Source organism: Rhinatrema bivittatum, chromosome 2, assembly GCF_901001135.1.
Source record: "Rhinatrema bivittatum chromosome 2, aRhiBiv1.1, whole genome shotgun sequence".
Classification (NCBI taxonomy): Eukaryota; Metazoa; Chordata; class Amphibia; order Gymnophiona; family Rhinatrematidae; genus Rhinatrema; species Rhinatrema bivittatum.
Window position 1 is genome coordinate 620,497,888 of NC_042616.1, and position 18,673 is coordinate 620,516,560.

General features: G+C 43.4%; 2 protein-coding genes and 1 long non-coding RNA gene across 4 annotated transcripts in view; 1 reads left to right on the forward strand and 2 right to left on the reverse strand.

Annotated features, from left to right (window-relative positions):
* NOL4 (nucleolar protein 4) overlaps positions 1 to 5,002 on the reverse strand; it is an 856,374-nt gene extending 851,372 nt beyond the window's left edge. Inside the window, exons 1-2 of one of the 2 annotated variants that reach the window (XM_029591208.1) lie at positions 4,847 to 5,002; positions 1,734 to 3,430 (exon numbers count right to left, since the gene is read on the reverse strand). In XM_029591208.1, coding sequence (XP_029447068.1) covers positions 1,768 to 3,429 — 1,662 coding nt within the window. In that variant the 5' untranslated portion in view covers position 3,430; positions 4,847 to 5,002 and the 3' untranslated portion in view covers positions 1,734 to 1,767. Of the gene's footprint in view, positions 1 to 1,733; positions 3,431 to 4,846 lie in introns of those variants that run through there. The other variant, XM_029591209.1, reaches the window with a different exon arrangement.
* LOC115085333 overlaps positions 1 to 18,673 on the forward strand; it is a 112,124-nt gene that overhangs the window by 2,660 nt on the left and 90,791 nt on the right. The window contains exon 2 of the long non-coding RNA XR_003854807.1: positions 15,433 to 15,486. This is a non-coding gene — a long non-coding RNA (uncharacterized LOC115085333). The remainder of the gene's footprint in view (positions 1 to 15,432; positions 15,487 to 18,673) is intronic.
* LOC115085332 lies at positions 275 to 1,670 on the reverse strand. The gene is made up of 2 exons (XM_029591211.1): positions 965 to 1,670; positions 275 to 845 (listed from the first exon to the last, which is right to left on the reverse strand). Exons 1-2 carry the CDS (start codon positions 1,644 to 1,646, stop codon positions 706 to 708), a joined length of 822 nt encoding a protein of 273 aa, XP_029447071.1. The 5' UTR covers positions 1,647 to 1,670; the 3' UTR covers positions 275 to 705.

An 18,673-nucleotide genomic window follows, 5' to 3' on the forward strand; every position in this document is an offset into this window, starting at 1 on the left:
TCCCGAGTTCTTGAGGTAGAGCAAGAACTCTGTTACATTTCTCTCTGTCATTACATTTCTCTCTGTCATTGTCCCCTGAACTTGCGTGTTATTTGATTGGCAAAATTTTTGGAACAGGCTCCAGCCGCGTGCATATGCTCTCCCCGTACTCTGCCAGAGCCGATCTCAATATGGAGGCGATTCCGGGCACCCTAATTCCCAAATCCGCGGAGGGACATGATAAGGGTGATGCTCTGCTTCCGGGGCCAGGAATCTGAAACGAGACCACCGACAACGAGACAATGCATCAGCGATGCCGTTAGCTTCCCCCGGAACGTACTTAGCCTTAAAGACCATGTTAATGCGCAGGCAGAGCAGTACTAAATCCCGCAATAGCCTAATGACCCTAGGGGAGTGAGCGGTGAGAGAATTTTTTGCCTGTACAACCGCCATGTTGTCTGACCAAAAAACCACTCTTCTGTTGTGGAAACATGCTTTCCACATGTGTATTGTTGCAACAATGGGGAACAATTCGAGAAAAGTGATGTCTCTGAGTAAACCCATGGCTTCCCACTGTACTGGCCATCGTTCCGCGCCCCATTTCCCAGCCAGATAGGCCCCAAATCCAGCGCTCCCCGCTGCGTCGGTGTATAGCTGCGGCTCCCTATTGGTCATGATTGGGTCCCTCCAAACTGTCCGCCCATTATATTCCCCTAGGAATGTCTTTCATACTATGAGGTCCTCCCTGAGCTCCTTGGTGATTCTAATGAAATGATGGCTCCTGCGAATACCTGCTGTGGCTTGGGACAATCTTCTCATGAAGGGGCGACCCATGGGCATGATCTTGCAAGCGAAATTGAGGTGACCAATGAGTGACTGCATTTGTTTTAGCGTGATTGTTCGGTAGTAGATATGTTGGCACGTAACGCTTCTAGTTTTGCGGGCGGTAGTCGTGTGACCATTTGCAGAGTATCAATTTCGATACCGAGAAATGACAATTTTTGTGACGGTCCTTCTGATTTGTGCTTAGCTAGCGGAATGCCTAATTCGTCAGTTTTCTGGGTGAATGCTTCGAGGGCTTGCGCACAAGCCTGTGTGTCCCTATGGCCGGTAAACAGAAAATCATCCAAATAGTGTATGATTTTCCCTTTCCCGATGTCCTGCTCTACAGCCCATTGCACAAATGTGCTAAACCTCTCAAAGTAGGCGCAATATATAGAGCAGCCCATCGGGAGGCATTTATCGAAGTAATATTTACCTCGGAATTGAAACCCCAACAGATGGAAGCAGCTTGGATGTATTGGAAGCAAGCGGAAGGCTGATTCAATGTCAGCTTTTGCCAACCATGCCCCTTGCCCCCAATGCCTCACCATGTCTAATGCCTGGTCGAATGAGGCGTAGGTGACCGAGCATGCTTCGGGGTCCAAGTAATCATTCACTGACCCACCCTCTGGGAAGGATAAATGGTGAATCATTCGGAATTCCCCTGGCTCTTTTTTGGGAACCACCCCCAGAGGGGAAATCCTAAAATGAGGTAGAGGTTTGCCCTTGAATGGGCCTTCCACCCCACCCATGTCGCTTTCTTTTTTGATCTTTAGTGCAATGACCTCTTCATTATTCCTCGCAGATAAGAGATTCTTAGCCTCTGTGGCGGTTTCTGGCCCCATGAAAGGTATATGAAAACCTTGGGAAAACCCTTCGTATAGCCATCTGGCCTCCTTGGGCTGATAACCCTTTAAACAGACCTGCAAGCTATGTATCTTAATGGGGGTAGGTGCTCTAATGAATTTATTGTTGCTCTGTGTGGGGGATGGTTCCTCCCCTTGAGCATTTTGTTTGAGGGTGGCCTGCACCGCATCCCATGCAGGCGTGTCTGAATTTGCAGGCAGCAGCGAATCTGCAAAAACCAGATTTGAACAGCCTACAGATGGGAGTCCCCCCACCCCTAAATCTAGGGGCTTGCCCCCACCTTTGCCCTTGACGAAAGGGCTGACCTTGCCGAAATGGAAATCTTCCCGTAAAAGTATGTTGGCGAGGAGTTAACCATGTACTCGGCTGGTATGCATTGCCAGCGAAGCCAGGGACAACCTCCTGCACCTGTCGGTACGGTGTGATTTTTGAGAGCCAGAGGTCGATATCCTTGCGATCCCATTCTAAACCTGGGTTCACAGCCATATTCCTTCTGAACTGCTCATCATACTCCAACCAAGCTGTACCGCCATACGTGCGATAAGCACCACAAATGACGTCCTGGTAAGCAATTAAGGAGCAACATTTTTCAGGAAATTTTTGACCTATGATGGATGACAGAATTCTGAATCCTGCTGACCAATTAGCTAGCGTCTTAGCGATGCAGGGTTTCTCCCTAGCTGAGAGTTTGCACGCTTCGTGGCATTTGGGATCAGAACCCTCCCCTTCTTTCCTGAGCAGCTCGAATATATCTACATATTCGCTGCGCCATATTTTCTCTTTTAACGCCTCTGACACATGCGCGGTTAGTGAGCCCACTGTACATGTGTATTGCGCAGCGTTATTGCCATTCGTGGCTGAGCTACCAGTGGTATTGTGCCCATTGGTCCCCAGCTGACCCACCGTTGTTCCAACCGCTGTAGCTGTGGTTGGTGTTCCAACAGCTGTAGCTGTGGCTGGGGTTGGTGTCACAAGTAAAATATCCCCCATGGGTCGTCCTGACTGCCCTGTTTCCTGTGTTGGGCTAGTGTTAGCATTACCCTGCCCATGCCAGTTATCGAAAATAGCTTTCATAGCAGCGAAATTGTCAGTAGGAGCGCTTTGTGGCCCCAGCCACACTTCGCTGCCATTCCTTGGTGGTGGGTAACTGGGCTGTGTTGGGGGTACCTGCACATTACCCTGGCCCCGGTTTAAATCAGGGTACTCACAATTCTGTCCTTCTTGCGGTTGCCCGTGTTGTCCATGAGCTGTCTGTTGACGTGCTGGTGGCTGGGTGTTGCCAGCTGAACTGTTGGAGCTGCCCGCTGCACCGTGCTGTGGACCGATGGGCACTGAGCCAGGGGATGGGCTAGTGGTATGCGTTAAGGCATCCAGCATTGCCTTCACCCTGTCCGTGCCATGGATAGCAGCCGCTGACCAGGTTTGGTCCATGAGCTGACGCAGCTGTCGTTCGGTAACATTGCCGAAGTTCTCTCGTGGCGGTGCTGCAGGGGTCGGTGCTGCAGGGGTCATGCCCCATGGAGGGGGCTGTTCCGGCACATAGCAGCCCAAATGGCTGATGCTACGCGGTTGTCGTGTGCTTGCGGATTTCCTCTTCTTATTCCTCTGTGTCTTGGTCTTACGTTTTTCGACTTCTGGCGTTGCCGCGAAGTTTTCCTGCAATTTGCTTGGCTTCCGACGTGCTCGCTTGGCTAGAGCCTGAGCCTGGTCCGGCATAAATGCGGACGGGGCAAAAGCCATAGCAAACTGAGTGGTAGCCATGCTGTGTAGACATATTAAATGGTTAGATCCCGCACAGTTTTGGGGGGGGGGGGGGGGGCATATGAATAGGTAGCCAAACGTGGGTGTGCGCACACCTGCTAAGGGGGGTGGGTGGGGGAGGGGGCAGCCGGGGTACGGGGGGGCGGGCTGGGCGCACGTTTGGGCCCGGCAAGTTTGGGGGGGCTGGACGGGAACAGGATGGGGGTGGGGGCAGCTGAGGAAGGTGGGGGGGGGGGGGCGAGGGGCGGCCGGACTCTGTGGGGAGGCGGGAGTGCCGGCGCATGGGGGGGGGCCTGGGGAGTAAAAGGAAAGTAATAGAAAAAGAAAATCCTGAAAGTCCATGTGCTGACCTCCAAAATGGCCGCTGCCATGTGCTGACCTCCAAAATGGCCGCTGCCATGTGCTGACCTCCCAAAATGGCCGCTGCCATGTGCTGACCTCCCAAAATGGCCGCTGCCATGTGCTGACCTCTGCTGGCAAGCCCTTCCCATGAGAACCACAATACCATGCTAAGATGTAAGCCAACCTTTCATTAATATTTTAATTTACTTTGATAGAGCTGCATAGCGCAGCCTAAATCATATCTATCAAGCTGAGGGTCCTGTACCCCTTATAATTCAGTATAAACGTGCACATGGGACAGCTGTCCCTTTAAATGGTAACCGAATGCTAAATATCACCTTTAGGATTAATATAAAAACATCCTGTTAACCTGGCTGAGCACTCAAATGCCATACCGCTGTCCCACAGGCATATCATCAGAATTCCCAACTACGGGATGCTGGCTACTTTTTAATTGTCAGATTACTTAAGTATAACAAAGCACATCCGCAGGATGTTGAGGTAGCATGGTAGACATGAAGCCTGCCCACTTCCTAGCAATTTAGAGAGCGAGGGGTAAAGCAATACATAGAAAACATCGATTTTAAAGTAAAGTAAGCCTACAAGATCAGTGCTCTAACCACTGAGCTACCAAGCCTGCTACTGCCAGCCATGTGCTCTAACCACCTATGCATTCACCATGTGTAGACCCCTTCAATGGCGTTTCTTAAGAGGCTACAAGTGAAAGATAACCAGCCCTGCACTCGCTGCCCTTTCAATAAATACAGCAACATGCAGAGCAAGCATTGTGCTGAAAGCCAGCCATGAATTCATAAAATATATATATAAATAACAGGTAAAATATATATAACCAGCCATGTGCTAAGGCATTTCCTTAAATAAAATAACATTCCAGGCAGAAGCAGCCATGCATTCAAAGCCTTTTCATTAAATAAAGTACTGGTAATGCAGAGCCAGTTCAATGCAAAAAGGGGGGGGGGGGGGGGTGAGCATACCTTCCAGACCTTAGCAACACAAAATTACCATTAATATTCTCAACATTTTGCCTATAAGCCACAAAATCTATGTACTTTACCCAATGATGTAATCAAAGAAATCGTTCCTGCTCCTTTAGCTGATCTGCTCCTCTTACAGCACAGCCGTGCTGGAGGCAAAGTGAAAGTAAAAGCAAAACTGTTGTAGCACAGCCGTGCTGCGGTCAGCCTGTTACAGCACAGCCGTGCTGAGGTCAGCCTGTTGCTCTCGCTTCCAGGCTGCAAATGTGCTCCCCCCACCCCACCCTACCTCTAAGTACCCGAGCTCAGAGACGCCGCCTTCCTTGTCTCATTGGCTCATGCCCAGGTTTGAACTGGCCCCTAATCCCATTGTCCGCCCCTCTCCGCACCTAGGCTGTGCCCCCCTCCCCCCTCCCTCTTGCCTGCCGCACGTCTGCCCAGTTATACGGCCCATGCCTCGAGAGGCGGGCCTCCTCAAATCTAGTGGAAGAGCTGCTGGGTGTTCACTGCATTTAGTGACCACTGAAAATCAGTTCTATCACCAGGAAAGTCCATTGAATTCGGAGGTGGTGCTGTTTTATCCGGTGTCCACTCTTCAAGGGGGTTAAAGCTCCAGAGACTGTCACTCAAACCCCCATCCTTACATCTGTTTTTGACATTAAACATTAACAAGCATGCCTTTTCCTCCTTGCCCGATTACATTTTTCACAAGTATCCTTATCCCGAGAGAAGATAAATGTAAATAATTTATAAAAGGGCCTCATTGATTGGTCCCTTTGCTTCTGAAATTTCCTTACCAGACTGTGTTGCAACATTTTATTGCATAAAATGATCAAAAATCACTGTTCAGGAGAAATAATTTCTAATTTTTTTAAAAATTAAAATAAGACCATTTCCTTTGCCTCTTCCATTTGGTTCCGTTGAGGATTAAAGCATATTTTGCCCAACCCCCGCCCAGATAGTTTGCAAATTCTGGTACTGTAAGAGGACAACATAATGTGGTGCTTCCATTTATTACAATTTGTAAAATATATCCTTGCAAGTAATGGTCCAGTGAATCTATAAGTCAATTGGTTTGTCTTTGGACAGCTACTGTTTTTGTTTTTGTATTTTTTTTTGGGGGGGGGGGGGGTTTGGCACTGGGTAATCTGCAGTTTAGGAATCGTGGGTTGCCCAGTAATCTTTCAAGTGATAGACTTGGAGGAGATGCAGAGGAGAGCTGGCACTGGTGGACTGTGGCTGTTCACTGGCACTGTTCAAAGATATTTAATTATTGAAAAACAAAAGGGAGAAGAGAACAGATTGGGGGAAGGGGAAGGGGGAGGGAGAGGGGGCACTGGTACGGTGAAAAGGGGAAGGGAAAGCAGGAATTGAGAGGAGGAAGAGGAGTTTAGAGATGAGGAGAAATACATTTAACACCTATACAACACTTCATTTTTCCAGAAGATTGAAACTCAACATCTAAGCCACCCAATTTTCAGCAGGATCATAACACCCACACACAAACACACACACACTAGGACATTTCTGCCACATGAACTGTAACTAGTGGGCAAGAGCATTCCCTCTTTGTGTCCATCGCCTACCTCTTCCCTTATCACCAGGAATACATCCTTACTGGCTAGAATTTGTGGCAGAGGCTTGTCCGTAATGCAGAATTTGGAAGGTTTGATAAGTCATAAATTATAAATTGGGAAGGGGAAGAAGGACAGGAAGAAGGTAAGAAGGGGGGGGGGATCATTAGAATGCTTTGGAATAAACTGTCCCAAAAAGCTTTCATACTGTGAAAAATGGATGCAGGCCTAGGAAGACCATGTAGAAGATGAGAAGATAACATTGAGGACATTGTGTTATACCAGGGTTCAATATGCTATTTTTGGTAAGGTATTATCTCAGTTGGACATTACTTTTAAACTATATGCAGATGATATACAGTTTGTTTCCTGTTCCTTCATCTTTTAGTGCTATGTTTGATAAGCTTATTTGTTGCTTCTCTAAAATAAAGACCTGGCTAACAGAAAATAACCTGGTTCATAACCTCAGTAACACTGAGATCATGCTGCTTTCTCGCTCTGAAATGGCCAATGCTCCAATGCATTGACTTTTTGATGGTATGCCAATGAAATCATGTACTCATGATCTGGGAGTGAAGGTAGATTCGTTTCTCTTTTTTCATCCACAGATACAATCAGTTGTGCAGAATTCATTTTCAAATTATGTCTTTTCTGGTCTTTAAAACCTTTTTTAAATATCGCAGATTTTTGTATTATCACTCAGGTTCTTATTCTCACTTGGCTTAACTATTGCAATTCTTTGTATGTGGGTCTTCCAAAGTTGTCTTTAAGAGCCCTACAGCTTATACAAAATTCAGCTGCACATCTTTTTTCAGGATATCCACTGTGTGTTCAAGTTTCACCAGCACTGGTAGATTTACATTGGTGTCCTGTCTACTGGCATATTAAGTTAAAAAATTCTCATTTTAGTCTTTAAATTGGTTCATGATCTAATTCCACATTGTTTCCCAGAGATGGTTAAGCACTGCCCCTCTCATGTATTACGTTCTTCTTCTAGGAACCTTCTTGTTGTACCTTAAGTTCACACAAAGTGGTAGGCTTAAAGATTCTCATGAGCAGATGTTTCAAGTTGTTGGGCCTACATTTTTGAACTAGCTTCCAGAAGTTTTGAAGGAAGAGATTGATTATTTACAGTTCAAGAAATTACTGAAGACCTTTTTTTTTATTTTCATCTGCATTTCAGCTTAATTATTAATGATGAGAAGAGACCTCCTATTGACTACTCTGGGATTTGGAATAGTACGGGTTAGGTGATGTCAAGATTTTGTATCAGGCTTTACTGATAGTTTTACTGTTTGTTTGTCAATTGGGTTGTCCTATTACTTTCATAACTTTACTGTACTATTTTGACAGTGCTTTTGAATATTGTGAATGTTTTATTGTTGCCAGCTGAGTTTTTTTTGTAGATCAAATTTTTAAAACAAATATCAAAATGGCAGAGGCACTCAAACTGGTAGTGGAGTAGCACTATTTGCTCAAGAGGGCATAGAGTCCAGTAGGATACAAATTCTGCAGGATATACACACTGCACTCCATAATCTTTGTGAGTAGAAATTCCTTATGTGAAAAGGAAAACGTAGCAGTGGGAGTACGCTACCATCTGTCTGACCAGGATGAGGAAGCAGGCTGTGAAATGCTTAGCGAGGGCAACCTTCAAACTGCATGCAGAAATGTAAAGTCTGCAGGTTCTTCTTAACTGCAGATTCTCTGCACCCAGGATCACCTACCTTATCTGCAGGCACATGTGTAGTGGCATTACACATGTAATTAATTGTACCCGCAAATAGGGTAGACAGATTTCAAAGATCCCATGCTAGAGTGGCAGAGTTTTAGGATGTCATAAGACAGGGCAGCTATATTAGTCCTGGCTCTCAGTGGATCGCAGGCCCTGGTGTAAGAGGTCATGGTAGTGGGGCTCCTTGGCAATCATGCTCATAAAGCCATCAAATTTGACATAATCATCAGAGGGAAAATATTTAAAAAATATATCAGGGTAGCATTTAACTTTAAGACAGCAGACAATGATATAATGAGGAATTTAGTTAGGAAAAAAAAATTAAAAAGAGCAGTTACAAGGGTTAGCAGTTTGCAAGAGGCATGGAAATTGTTTAAAAACACCATTATTTATTTATTTATTTTTAATTTTTATATACCGGAATTCCTGTATACAATACAAATCAATCCGGTTTACATTAAACAATAAGTTGCCCTGGTTGGGACAGTCCAGCCTGGGCTTATTACAAGGAACATTGAGAAGTGACCATAATAAATTAACATTTAACATTAAACAGAACGTGTGTTCAACTTTTTTTTTTTTTTACAAAGAACTATAGTTCCATCCTGGAAGCTCAGAGAATTCTGGTTACTACATATTTTAAAAGTTTGAAGGAAGATCAAACAACTTGCAGCATAGTTAAACGGTAAGGTAAAAACTATTAAAGCTAAAACGGGCATCATTTAAAAAAAAATGGAAAGTAAGTCCAAATGTGGAGAATAGGAAAAAGCATACACTGGCAAGTTAGATTAAAGCAGTAATTAGGCAGACCAAGAGAAAATTGGAAAAGAAGCTTGCCAAAGAGGCAAACTCTAGTAATAAAACTTTTTTCCAAGTACATTAGAAACAAGAAACTTGCAGATTAGTCAGCTGGATCACCAGTTGACCAGAGAAGCCAAGGAAATGGCAGAAAAACAAAATTAATTATTTGCATAGGTTTTTACTGAAGATGTTGGGAAGATACCCATGCCGGAGCTGTTCTTTCAAGGCATTGATTCTGAGGAACTGAAGCAAATTATGATGAAACTGAAAGATGTATTAGAGCAAATCAACAAGCAAAAAATCAGAAGCAGATGGTATTTACTCCAGAGTTCTGAAAGAACGCAAACATGAACTTGCAGACTTACTACAGGTAATCTGTAATCTAGCGCTAAAATCTGGCATTGTGCCTGAAGAGTGGAAAATAGCAAATGTAACAACAAATTTTAAAAGGGCTCCAGGGTTGAATCTGATGGCAGTGCTAGGCAAAATCACTGGGCATATGGATAGACATGGCTTAATGGGTAACAATCAACATGGATTTAGCAAAGGTAATTCATACCTTATTGATCTCTTAGAATTTTTTGAAGGTGTGAAAATACACATGTGGATGGAGGAGTTCCAGTCAGTATGGTATACATGCATTTTCAAAAGACATTTGACAAAGTCCCATATAAGAGACTCCTGAAGAAATTTTAAAAAAGCCATGAAATAGGTGGAAATTTCCTATTATGGATTGGAACTGGTTAAAAGACAGGAACATGGTCAAGTCTTCCAAATGAAGAGTGGTAAATAGGGGACTATCCCAGGGATCTGCGCTGGGACATACTTATTAATGACCTAGGAAAGGGAGCTAACAGCAAGGTGGTCTCATTTTCAGATGATGTGGTAGACTGGGGAACTGGGCATTTAATGGCAGGTGAAATTTATGTAGATAAGTGCAAAGTGATGCACATAGGAAAAAACATCCAAATTCTAGATAAGAGTTATCACTCAACAAATGCTGCTCAATGTGTGGTAGTAGCCAAAATGCTAGCAGTTATTCAGAACGGAATAGAGAACAAAATGGGGAATATAATAATGCAGCTGTATTGTATTGATCCCCAAGAGTTTTGTGTGCAGTTCTGGTTGCTGCATCTCAAAAATGGTATAGCAGAACTAGAAAAGATGCAAAAAAGGGTGGTAAACATGATTAAGGACATGGAATGGCTCCCTAGTGAAGAAAGGCCTGACAAATAAGGTCTCTTTAGCTTGGAGAAGAGATGACTGAGACATGATAAAGGTTTACAAAATCACGAGTGGTGTGGAACAAATTGATGGGGACCCTTTATCTACTTTTCCCAACAGGGCTAGGGGGCACTCCATCAAACAAACCAGTAGCAGATTTCAAACAGATTCGAGAAAATATTTTTCCAGTCAATGCATAATTAAACTATAGCTTTTGCTGCCAGAATATATGGTCCAAGCTAGCAATATAACTGAGTTTATTTATTTATCTATTTCCCAATTCTTATATACTGCATATACTGGAAACCTGACTGATATGGTGTACAACAACAAACTCCAATATACTTAAAATAATTGACATAAAAAACAAACTTATACAAAATACAATCCTAAGAGTAAAATTAAATTAAAACACTAGAACAAAAAATACAAATCTAATAATAGTAAACCATCTGCCAAACCCTTAGATTCCAGAGACTCAAGGACCAGAAAACAGCCAGGCTTTCACCTTTTTACAAAATGACAAGTAATTGGTTTGCCTGATGTCCAGAGGTGTTGAATTCCATATTTCTTGACCAATTACTGAGACAACCCTTTTATTATGAGATACCTTACGGATCTCCCGTACACATAGAACTTGAACCAGAACACCAATTATAGATTGCAAATTACACTTGAGCACTTAGGAGTCAATTTTAAAAGGTCCACACGTGTGTTCATGTGCACGCGGTTCCTGGCACACGCGCAGATGGACGTGACTATTTTATAACTTGCACATGTTATTAAATATGGGTCTCATGCACACATGAGCGCCAGATTTTAATGTCCATGTGCGGGCAGGTGGCCTCCGTGTGCAGGGGGAGGAATTTTAGAAAAATACGCGTGGTGACATGGTCGGGCCTAAAACAGTTCCCTAACCCTAATCCTATCCTTCCTCCCTCTTCTCCTCTCCTCTCTGACCCCTAAACCTATCCTAGCTTTCCCCAATTTTTTTATTTCAATACTTACTGCTCCTATGGAACAGAAGTAAACTCCACGCGCCGGCCGGCTGCCGGCATGTGCTTCCCCAGGCAGCATCTAATGGCGCTGTCCCGGCCCACCCCTTTCATGAGGCCCGGCACTTCTGCATGTATTGGGAGTTACACACATGGCCAGGCCCTTTTGAAAATGCGTGCCAAAAGGCCAAGCCATGTGCGTAACACCCCCCCCAATTTTACGCATGCAGTCAATCGAAAATTCGGGCTCTAGTTTTTAACCAGATTCCGTAAATAAACACCACCCATTCCCTGAACCATTCTAAACATCAATACCATGAGTTAAAAAGGTTTCGATATGTTTCTAAAGGACATGTCCATTAACCATTATTTAGCTGGATAACCTTAGATGTCTCCACCTCCCACTTCTGGGAGTGAGCAAGTTGGAATTGGCTTTCCTATTTAGAATCTGACATTTCTCCAAGTGACCTGGACTGGCCACCGCTGGAGACAGGATGCTGGGCTTGTGTAAGGGGGAAAATGGCTAGACCTGCTCTTGAACTAGAGTCTAACTTGTTGGAGAGCTTGTGTTCAAGTCATGGATCAGAAGGCAGATCTGTTCATTTGCTTCTAAGTAAACTAAGGTTTGCATACCTGCTTTCAGCCAGATCTGCAGTCCTTTCCTGGAGGACTCGGATTGGTCCTTGAGGGTTCATAATGGATCACTTTAGGGCTATGAGCCATGCTGGGGATCCAGGATGAGGAAGATCTGTAACCCTGAGTATCTGTGAAATAATCCCGTTGAACCCATTAGTAATATTAATAACATGTGAAAGTTAACTGGAATATTCTGACCCGAACTGGACTGACTGTGGGTACTGTGATCCCTGCTGCTGTATGGTTATGTTTCAGTTGATGAAAGTGAAAAGAATGTATTGCTTGTTGTGTTGTGGGTGAATCTTGTGTTTTATGTTCAGTGTCTAGTGAATTGATAGTTTAGCTTGATGGACCATTGCTATGACCCAGCATGACACTTCTTGTGTCCTTATATTGAACAAACATCAAATAAGCACTGTAGAAAAAAAACATCAACAGCTTATAAATGTTGCTTGCACATGCCCTCAACTTCCAATAAGTAGAGGAAGATGGAGGAAGAAGGTATTCATTAATTTTTAAGTTCTTGATCCAGTTTTCGATTATGAAACAAGATAACAATTTAAATATACAGTTATGTCACATAAACAATTAATTGCAAAAAATACAAATTGATGGAAAATAAATACCCAAATTATACATCCATCAACTTGACCCGACTTGGATACAATCCCACCAAATTGTGTAAATCAACCTTCATACCAGATCATCTACCATTGAGCTCAATACAACAGTGACCTTAAAATATAATTGTTGGTCCAAGTCCAAAAGGTTTTCTTGTGATATATTTATACTCATTAAAGTCCAAACATCTTCAAACGGTGAACATCAGTCATAAAAATTTCCACCACTGAGAATGGAGAAACAAATTACTTAAAGCATAAACACCTTCATTGCAATCTCCACAGATGTTTTCATCCTGACATGGCAGTCATAGCAGATGATCTGGTATGAAGGCCCTTTTACAGAATTTGCTGTGTTTTTTTTTATCTAAGTCAGGTCAATTTGATGGATATATAATTTGGACATCAAAAAAACTAAGACTCTGCCTCCTTCCCCTCCCCCTCCATCTCCACATTTTCACTCTCTTTCTACGGCTCTCCCCCTTCATTTGCGCCAGATGGCTGACCCAAGATGATTCCCGTTCCTTCATTGATCAAAGGCAAGAGGAGAAGCCTCCTCTAAGAATGAATCCTTCAGCACCACTCTTCTGGCAGCAGCGCAGTTGCTTTTGAAATAGCATCTGCTTTCCCTCCCCAGTGCTCTAGAGCAGTGTTTCCCAACCCTCTCCTGGAGGCACACCTAGCCGGTCAGGTTTTCAGGATTGCCTCAATAAATATGCATGAGATTGATTTGCATACCCTGGGTCTCCAATGTATGCAAATCTCTCTCATGCATATTCATTATGGATATTCTGAAAACCTGACTGGTTAGGTGTGCCTCCAGGAGAGGGTTGGGAAACACTGCTCTAGAGCATCAGGCCCACCTTTGCTGGCCCAGAAACAGAAGACCTTCTTCAGCACTGCAGCACTCAACATTACAAGAGAAAGAGAGCAAGAAGGTCAATCTTTCTTTTTGTTTTGACATAACTTTTCTGTATTGTTAGTCCACACGAACATGTATAGAGTAATATTCATAGAAACATGGTCCATATGGCCCGTCTATTCTGCTCATCCATCCATTTTATCTAGTAATTCTCATCTGTCCCTCAGAAATTCTCTGTATTTTAGCCCATGTTTTCTTGAATTCAGATACTATTTTTGCCTCCCTCACCTCCACCGGGAGGCCGTTCCATGCATCCGCTACCCTTTCTGTAAATAAATATTTCCTAAGATTATTCCTGAGTCTACCCCCTTTCTACCACCTCATCCCATAACCCCTTGTTCTAGAGCTTCTTTCCACTGAAAGAGGCTAACCTTTTATACCTGAAACTTTTGAGATATTTAAATGTCTCTATTATATCTCCCCTACTTGATCTTTCCTCTAGGGTATACATGTTTAGATCTTTAAGTCTATCCCATATGCTTTAGAATAAAAACCACCAATCATTTTAGTAGCCACCCTCTAGATCGATTCCAACCAGTTTATATCCTTTTGAAGGTGCGATCTCCAGAATAGTACATAGTATTCCAAGTGAGGTCTCCCCAGGGACCTTTTTACAGGGGCAATATTATCTCCATTTTTCTTCTGACCATTCCTTTCCCTAAGCAGCCAAACATCTTTTTGGCTTTTGCTATGGCTTTATCCACATTTTTGGCCACCTTAAGATCATCAGATATAATCACCCCCAAACCTGCTCTTCTTTTGTGCTGGAAGTGTATGGAGCCTCTGGAAGCTGGGCTGTGGCAACAGAAACCTGGATAGCTTGCAGTGCCCTCTGATGTCCTTTTGCTGGAGCTTCTGGGAGATGAGCTTTCCAGTCCTCTCTGCTGGAAGTGTGCAGGACCTGTGGGAGCAGAAACTTCGATGGCTTCGAGAGGGAACGAAGGGAGACTATGTCCTGTCATGGCTAGGATTCTAAATTGGTCTCACAAAGTTAAATTGTTCCGTGCGTATCGCAAGCTTGGAATTCCTGGGTGCTAAAATATTAAGTTTAATGATTTCTACACACATGTGGCTGCTCAGTGGAAAGAAATGGTGCCATTTTGTACAGCACTTTACCACCGAAAGATCAAGTTCTCCCTCATAATTCTGGCTAAACTGCATGTTCGACCCAGTAATAAAGTGCTTTTCTTCAGTAATGAAGCTGAAGCTGCAGCTACAGCCTAAATAAATACGCTATAAGCCGCACCTGGAGAGCACATTCCATGAGTAAAAATGGGGTTTGAGGAGATTCTAAAGAGTTGTGGTCTTATCGGCAGAAGAAGGCACCAATATTAAAATGCTTGTTATATTCAGATACAAGCTAGAACTGGTTAAGTAGAGAATTTTTAAGATTAAATTGCTATCTTTTTTCCTAAGCTTTGTTGTGAATTTGACACTTCCAATAACAGTGTTGTTCTCTGGTCATATGAATATACTTATGATGGACAGCAACAGATTTTTTTATTGTTATTGTGTGTATGGGCTGGGAAGTATGCCTGTACTTTATTGTATGCCTTATTGTACCCTACCAGCTTGAACGAGGTTTAGACCGCGAGATCAGTTAAGAGGATAAGCCTTGTAATTGTGGAATATCCTGGTTCTGCTGTTATGCGAATGTTTTATTTTTTTATGTTGTGGTTCTTTGCACTGTTGCATGTTTAATGCGTTCGTTGTGAATAGATTGTATGGGCATATCCCAGTCGGGAGGCGGAAGAGACTGGTGTTTGTGGTGCCTAGGAACTTTGGATTGCATGGACTATGGGTGTGTGTGTATGCCTAGGTGTGTTTGTGGTATGTTTCTGCATGTGTGAGGGTTCACCCCGAAAGGAGATGCAAAAGTGGGAGTGGTGTTACAAATTGGCAACGAACTGAATATCTCTGTATAGTAAGGGGAAAATGATTGGTCAAGTAGTCTGGAGGTCATGGCTGGGAGGCCTCAAAACAAGTTTGCTAAAGGAAAAGGGTGTAGTTGTTCTTTCCCCCTGCTGTTTTTCAGCTAATACATTGCAGGGTAAAATTAAGTTTACTACTTTAAATGTGGATGGGATCCATTTGCCACTAAAATGCAGAAAGTTATTAAATATACTTAAAAACAAAAATCCCATATTGTTTTTCTCCAGGAGCCTCACTTGAAAGATTTGGAGCATGCTAAATTGAAGCAGGGGAGTAGGTTGGTAAGTGTTACGTTTCCTCTTTTCCAAGTCGTCAAAGGGGAGTAGCTATATTGATTCACAAGTAAACTCCTTTTCAAGTAGATCACCAGTTCCAGTTCCAAGATACAGAAGAACGGTACATCATTGTAACAGGTACACTCCATAGCCCTTTGTAAACTGTATGCGCCAAATGTATATTCCCACACTTTTTTTTTTTTTTTTTTACAGACATAGTGAAAACTGCTTAATGTCCCAGATTATTGTCTGATTGTGGGTAGAGATCTTAATGTGGTTTCAGACTGGACATTAGATTGCCAAACTGCGAAGGATGTTAAAACAGCAAATGATATGCTGGGGGTCAATTATTTATGTCATGAAATAGGTCTCCACCCTGGTAAGCTTGACTTTGCCTTTTATTCGAATCCGCACAAATCTTATTCGAGGCTTCACTATATTTTGGTTTCAAAGTCTTTGCTGGGGCTTGTGATTCCATCATTGGAACCATATATGTTTTGGACTATGCTCTGGTGTCTTTTGGATTGCAAATGGGGGACTCATAGCATCAAGCCTTTTTATGGAATTGAATCCAGGGCTTTTTCACTATTACTAAGGGGTAATAGTGCGTCCAAAACGCGCGTCCAACCACCCCTGAACCTAATTGCACCCGCAACATGCAAATGCATGTTGATGGCCCTATTAGGTATTCCCGCACGATTCAGTAAGTAAAATGTGCAGCCAAGCTGCACATTTTACTTTCAGAAATTAGCACCTACCCAAAGGTAGGCGCTAATTTCTGATACTTCACTTTCAATGCATATCCAGCATAGTTCTCTGCTTCAACTGCAGGGCTGAAGAAAAACTGATACTTCACACATCCAGCAGAGCTCTCTGCTTCAATGGCAGGGGAGAATAAAAAAGGGTTCGCACTCACAAAGCGGGGAGTAGCTGGCTTGTTACGGCGGTTACTACCCCAAACCAAATGTGCCTGATACTTCACTTTCGATGCATATCCAGCATGGCTCTCTGCTTCAACGGCATGGGAGAAAGACTGATACATCACGCATTTCCAGCATAGCTCTCTGCTTCAACGGCAGGGGAAAAGAAAAACAACCAATAAGGGCTGTATAACATAGTCTGGGTAAAACAAATAAGCATGGGTGTAGCTTGCTTATTGCGGCGGTTACTACCCCTACTACCCCTAACTAATCAAGCTAGACATTTCACTTGGATGCAGCTCCATCAATGCTCGCTATATTAATGGTGGGGGTGGAAGGGAAATAGAACCAAGAGCTAAGAGAAACAGATAAGTATGAGAGAAAAAATGTGTGAGGCTTGCTGGGCAGACTGGATGGGCCGTTTGGTCTTCTTCTGCCGTCATTTCTATGTTTCTATGTTTCTATGGTAGGCGCTAATTTCTTCGGGCACCGGGAAAGTGCACAGAAAAGCAGTAAAAACTGCTTTTCTGTGCACCCTCTGACTTAATATCATGGCGATATTAAGTCGGAGGTCCCAAAAGTTTAAAAAGTTGAAAACCGGACGCTCAATTTTGCCGGCGTCCGGTTTCTGAACCCGTGGCTGTCAGTGGGCTCGAGAACCGACGCCGGCAAAATTGAGCATCGGCTATCAAACCCGCTGACAGCCACCGCTCCTGTCCAAAAAGAGGCGCTAGAGACGCGCTAGTGTCCTTAGCGCCTCTTTTTACCGCTAGGCCTAATTTAAATAAATGTTTTTACTGTATCGCGCGCAGAGAGTGTCCTGTGCGCGCGCTGGGAGAGTGGGCGCTCGCCCACTCTCCCGTGATTTTTACTATATCAGCCTGCTAGTAAGCTCTTAGCTAATTTAATAAGGGTAAGAGGTCCTTGATCCTGTATCTTGGGCATTAGAGACGGGACTGATACAGTGGGACATTCCTCTGAGGCTTTTCCTGGAGTATTTTCAAACATTGTATGGTCCTAAGGCAATAGACAGGGAATCTCAAAGAATATTTTTTAAAGGCTTCCCTTGGCCCAACTACCAACTGATCAACGGGAGTGAGTCAATTTTGCCTATATGAGACTCTGAGATGTATAGGATTATCAAAAAGCTTAAATTAGTTACGACCTGAGAGCTAGATGGACTGGGATCAGAATTCTATAAACATTTGCAGTTCTCTGTGCTTCCTCCACTGGAAAAATGTTTTAATGCACTTCGTATAGGGGAGAATATCCCACCAGAAATTAATCAATCTTTGATTACGTTTTGGAGGTTGGGTCCTACCAACCTATTTCTTTAATAAATGTAGACATGAAAATTGTCGCAGCAGAATTAGCCAATAGGTTGAATCAGATTCTTCCAGCTCTAATCGTAGAGGATCAAACAGGCTTCTTAAAAGGGAGGTATGGGATTAGAAACATGAGGAGATTGATTGCTACACTGGCTCAGAAGCTAATATGTGCATTGACAAGAGAAGACCTTCAAAACAGGGATGACCAGAGAGTCGGAGGAAAAAGGGGAATCTCAGAGGTACCCACCATCCTGACTAGTATGGGTCAGGACAACTTTTTTCTTTTGCTTACTTTGTCCCAGAAATGAACATGAAAACATGTTGCCCTTATGACAAAGAAGAAAATAAAGAGCCCTTGGGAGGAAGGGGTAAACTTAAAACTGAAGAAGCGTTGCATCATAGTGGATAATACTTTAAAATCATCGGCTCAGTGTGCTGCAGCAGCCAAAAAAGCAAACAGAATGTTAGGAATTATTAGGAAGGGAATGGTTACTAGAATGGAAAATGTCATAATGCCTCTGTATCGCTCCATGGTGAGACTGCACCTTGAATACTGTGTACAATTCTGGTCACCGCATCTCAAAAAAGATATAGTTGCGATGGAGAAGGTACAGAGAAGGGCAACCAAAATGATAAAGGGGATGGAACAGCTTCCCTATGAGGAAAGGCTGAAGAGGTTAGGGCTGTTCAGCTTGGAGAAGAGATGGCTGAGGGGGGATATGATAGAGGTCTTTAAGATCATAAGAGGTCTTGAACGAGTAGATGTGACTCGGTTATTTTCACTTTCGAATAATAGAAGGACTAGGGGGCATTCCATGAAGTTAGCAAGTAGCACATTTAAGACTAATCGGAGAAAATTCTTTTTCACTCAACGCACAATAAAGCTCTGGAATTTGTTGCCAGAGGAGGTGGTTAGTGCAGTTAGTGTAGATGGGTTCAAAAAAG

Coding starts and splice junctions, on each gene's coding strand:
- LOC115085332 (XM_029591211.1), bottom strand. CDS start 1,646: ATGGGGCCAGAAACCGCCACAGAGGCTAAGAATCTCTTATCTGCGAGG. Junction 846..964: donor ACAAAAATTGTCATTTCTCG/GTATCGAAATTG, acceptor AGTCACTCATTG/GTCACCTCAATTTCGCTTGC.